The sequence below is a fragment of the Eutrema salsugineum genome, unplaced genomic scaffold (genome assembly GCF_000478725.1).
Source record: "Eutrema salsugineum unplaced genomic scaffold, Eutsalg1_0 scaffold_11, whole genome shotgun sequence".
Classification (NCBI taxonomy): Eukaryota; Viridiplantae; Streptophyta; class Magnoliopsida; order Brassicales; family Brassicaceae; genus Eutrema; species Eutrema salsugineum.
The window spans coordinates 3,064,597-3,068,864 of NW_006256901.1; the positions used below are offsets into that span (position 1 = coordinate 3,064,597).

The 4,268-nt window shown below is 31.3% G+C and overlaps 1 protein-coding gene and 1 long non-coding RNA gene across 2 annotated transcripts; both read right to left on the reverse strand.

The window, feature by feature from the left end:
• Positions 1–722: 722 nt before the first annotated feature.
• On the reverse strand, positions 723–1,043 carry LOC18025814 (auxin-induced protein 15A). Its single transcript, XM_006409357.1, has one exon. It carries the CDS (start codon positions 1,041–1,043, stop codon positions 723–725), a length of 321 nt encoding a protein of 106 aa, XP_006409420.1.
• A 1,665-nt stretch (positions 1,044–2,708) lies between these two features.
• On the reverse strand, positions 2,709–4,268 carry LOC112089881. The gene is made up of 3 exons (XR_002901298.1): positions 3,661–4,268; positions 3,257–3,340; positions 2,709–2,971 (listed from the first exon to the last, which is right to left on the reverse strand). It is a non-coding gene; the product is annotated as an uncharacterized LOC112089881 (long non-coding RNA).

Genomic DNA, 4,268 nt, shown 5'->3' on the forward strand with positions numbered 1-4,268 from the left:
TTATGTTAAAGCCGCAAACATATGGTTTAGAGTTTTAGAAGACCACAAGCTAAAAAACAAAAAATTTAGCTGTTTAAAGAGATATTTTTTAATATTAACTTTCAAATCGATGACCTCTTTAAAGAGATATTTTTTAATATAATTTTGTCACTAGACCAAAGACATTTTTTAAAATTTAAGAACCAAAATTGTTTTAGAATATTGAAAGCTGCAAGTTTGGGTTTAGGGACGGGTCTAGAAATCCAATCTTGACCCGTTTTGGTTCAGAATCGGTTTTTGATCCTCTCTTTTTCTGCAACATACATAAAATCCATCAAGATGCTGAATTTTGAGTTATTCTAATGTTTCAAAGTTGATTGAATCACACACCTTCCAAATATGTTTATGTTGTTCATCTTTGTTATTATGGTGTATAAATATCTATCTTACCTAAAATTTAAACGTATAGTTTCTAAGAAAATATATGATTACGCTAGTCTCAACTCTCATGGTATTGTAATTTCTTCTAGTTTCGGATTATCAAAATGGATAGTCGCAGGTTTTAAAACTCTGCGGGTATTCAGACAAATGATCTGAACTTTCTTTAAACATTGAAGTCATTTTAATGCCATTAATTATCATATACATACAATAAGTAGTAGTCATTGATTAATCGCTTTAAAGAGAAATAAGCTTCATCAAAACCCTAAATGAAGGATGAAAAAATCTACTATTCAACATACTCATCGATACAATTGAGAAACAACGAGATAGTAACTACAAAATGTTTCTTCCTTACAAGGGATCGTCAAGCCACCCATTGGGTGGTTGAAGCCGAACTCTTCCTCAGCGCATCGAAGAAAATATCTGAAGAGAGGATGGTTTAAGTACGATATGGGAACCACAAACCTCTTCTTATCCACTTGTTCTCCTACATAAACTGCGACATGGCCCTTTGGAACAAAATCTAAATTTGGTGATGATGGAGATTGTTTTCTGTTCTTCGAAGATTGTGACTTTAAAAGTTGCTTCCCGTTTGGAATGATCGATCGCATCAAACCCATCTTGTGTTTTCCTCTCTAAAGTAACTTATAAAATTAAGTTTGATGCAAAGTTGCTTGAGAGACAGAACGTAAAAGAGGGCTTCTATTTATAAGTGCCATGAGTTCAACAGAAGATATCTTTTCACATTGATTTCGTTCAATTAAGATCAAAAGGTGATATATATCATCAAGATGGGAAAGTATTCAAAGGCAAAAATAATATACATTAAAAATAAATAAATATAAATAATAATAAAAGATCAATAATATAGTACTAAACCCATAACTTGTATGCTGTTTGGGTCATTTCGTCATTCATATGTGATCTGTAATATATAAACAAGATATATTATACAGGAATATTTTAAACTTAGAGACTCGGGTCAGACCAAGTGGGTCGTAAGTTTCCCACTAATTGTAACCATACTTTGAGAAATAAAAACGAATATGATGCTGATCTGTCCCTTACAAAACCAGGGGCCGTAGCATGGTATGCATGGAGAGCCAAAGGGGTAATTACAATTTTCAAATAGTTTAAATGGATTTGCTATGATAAATTACATCTTTATATACTAGGATTAAAGCTTTCATTGTTTCTTTGCTTATATAAATTTTTTAGTATTTATTTTTAAAATGAATCCAGAAAAGTGACTACTATAAATAAATATTCCTTCTTATTATTTTTTTTTTGTTAATAACCTAAATACCTAAAAAAATTAGAACAAGAAACCCAAACTGGAAGTATCGAATTTATATAGATAATAAATATCATCCAAATTGACACAAATATTTCGTGCTAACTTTTCTGTCTTTGTGTTATATTAGCATTTATGTCTTTGTGTTATATTAGCTTTTATGTCTTTGTGTTGCTAAGTACATGTATAGAAAAAAATAAAGAAAATATATTTTTACTCTTCACAAAAATTTTTCTAAGTATAATGTAAAAGTAATTAACTCCTCAAGTGTAATTAATAACCATCTTCAACAACTCGGAATAGTTTATTGCACTGTTATAGTTGCCTTCTGATTTGCAATCATACATAGCATATATAAGTGTTTCTAATTCTACATGTAAAAGAGAAAGATACTTATTCATAAATTTCATGCTCCCATTATAAGTCTCTTAATGCCATACTAAAGTAATGCCATCTTATTCTGAAAAAGTTATGTATTTCTTTCACTACAAAAAAAATTGATTATTGTTACAATTTTTTATGTAACAATACATATATATTTCGTCACAAATTTTCTATTGTGACGAAAATGTTACAATTTATAAAACATCACAATAAAATCGTCACAAACTCATTTCCGTTATAAAATCGTTACAACAGTTTGTGACGAATAAAAATAGTAACAATTCGTAACATTTTGTGACGACCTTTACCCAATTACAAAAACGACACAGTTCGTGTCGAAAAATACTATTACAATTACGCAACTAATTTCGACAAATAATTATCACATATTTATCACAAATTATTACTATATTTAAGTCACATAATCGTCATAAATTGCAACGAAAATAATATCACAAATTCTGTCATGGTTAGTGACTAAATTATAGTTAGAAAAGCGATACAATTCGTTACAGTTAGGCCACAAATTGTGACAAAAAAATAGTCACATTTTTATTACAAATTACTATCATATTTAATTTAATTCAACAAAATTTAAATCAACAAAATTAGCTTTTATAATTTGAATTAAAAGAATTTAACAAATACAGCAAAAAAAAATACAATTGTTCAAAAGAAAAATATATATCAAAAATTCAAAACATCATGTTGGTCTTCGAGAATCGTAAGTCGTCCACGCTCAGCTCATTGTCTTGCATACCACATGATGCATTTGCTTCACATCCCACTCTGAGCATTCCCAAAAAAATTTAGTCCGCAAACTGTGTCTTCTCGACTTGTCCACATAAATGAGATGCATTAGCTTAATTGCTGATACAGAAATTTATAACCAAATTTTCATTAGCCTATATCTAAAATTCTAAAACCAGTATCAAAATAAAAGAAATTATAATTGCAAATGTCTCTAATGATAAGAGAATCTGAAACTTCACCTGATGAGTTGGTGTGTTTAGAACAACACTACTACTAATCAAAAGCATAGTTTAACTAAAACCTCATACTGTGAGTCGACAAAAGAATATTATTTACCATAGTAAATCTCATATAAGGTACTAATGAGAGTGGAATACCAAAGCCAATAGTCACTGAAAGTACCTCAACGATATTACTTAATCTTCTTCGGGTTCTCCTTCATTTTCTCCTTCACTGATTCTAAATCAAGATTTGTCCTCTGCATTTCTTCGTAAAAAAATCAACATATTGAAGAAGAAAGACATCAAAATTCATGTGACTTTATCCAATACGCAAAAGACCAGCAAATAATCATAGTAATAATCTATCCAAATTTAATATATTCAGAACATACAACAACATATCTGAATCCCTTAAAATTTAGATTCCGAACACAAAACCTATTGGAATGGAATCACTTCTAATTCATATTATAGATCAAATTCACACTAAACCCAATCAAATTTTAAACCCAATCAAATTTTATGAGATTATCAACTAGGACTTAATGCATAATTCTGAAAAGAAGAGAAGAACATAGTGTTTACATGAAAAAAAAGATCTGATTAGTGCAGGCCATAAGCGAAGCTGCTAAGAGAACCAACATCCCAAGGCATATAGGAGCAGCGTACATGTGATTCCGATCAGTTACTGCATCAATTAATTTACAGAAAGGAAAATCCAAACCCTAGAACTTACTGAGAGCCATGGAGAGCAGCAATGGTTAACATTTCTGCGATAGCTAGAGGCAAATTAGACAAAACCTTTCTTTGTAACGTCTTCCAAAAACCTAAACCCACGTTTTCTCTTAGTCTCCCTCAGCACCGGAAAATGCGGCCCCATATTACCCAACCGCCACATCCGCCGTCAGTAGAACTAGATCTACAAAATCCACTATAAACAAACTGATCTATATCTATTAAATTCACGGAAAAGGAGAGAGAGAGAGCATAACGAAAGCAAAGGAGATTCAAGGAGAAGGAGAGCGAGGAATAAAACCCTAAGACTCATTATCGCTTGGTGAATGATCGATTCACGTTGGAGAAGGATATCAAATCTGAGATGGAAAGAGAGAAGATGGCGTCGGGACTAAGAGAGGAAGATTGATCGGAGGCGGTGAGATGAGACTGAGATCCTTGGCTGAGAGGAAGATAGG

Coding starts and splice junctions, on each gene's coding strand:
- LOC18025814 (XM_006409357.1), bottom strand. CDS start 1,043: ATGGGTTTGATGCGATCGATCATTCCAAACGGGAAGCAACTTTTAAAG.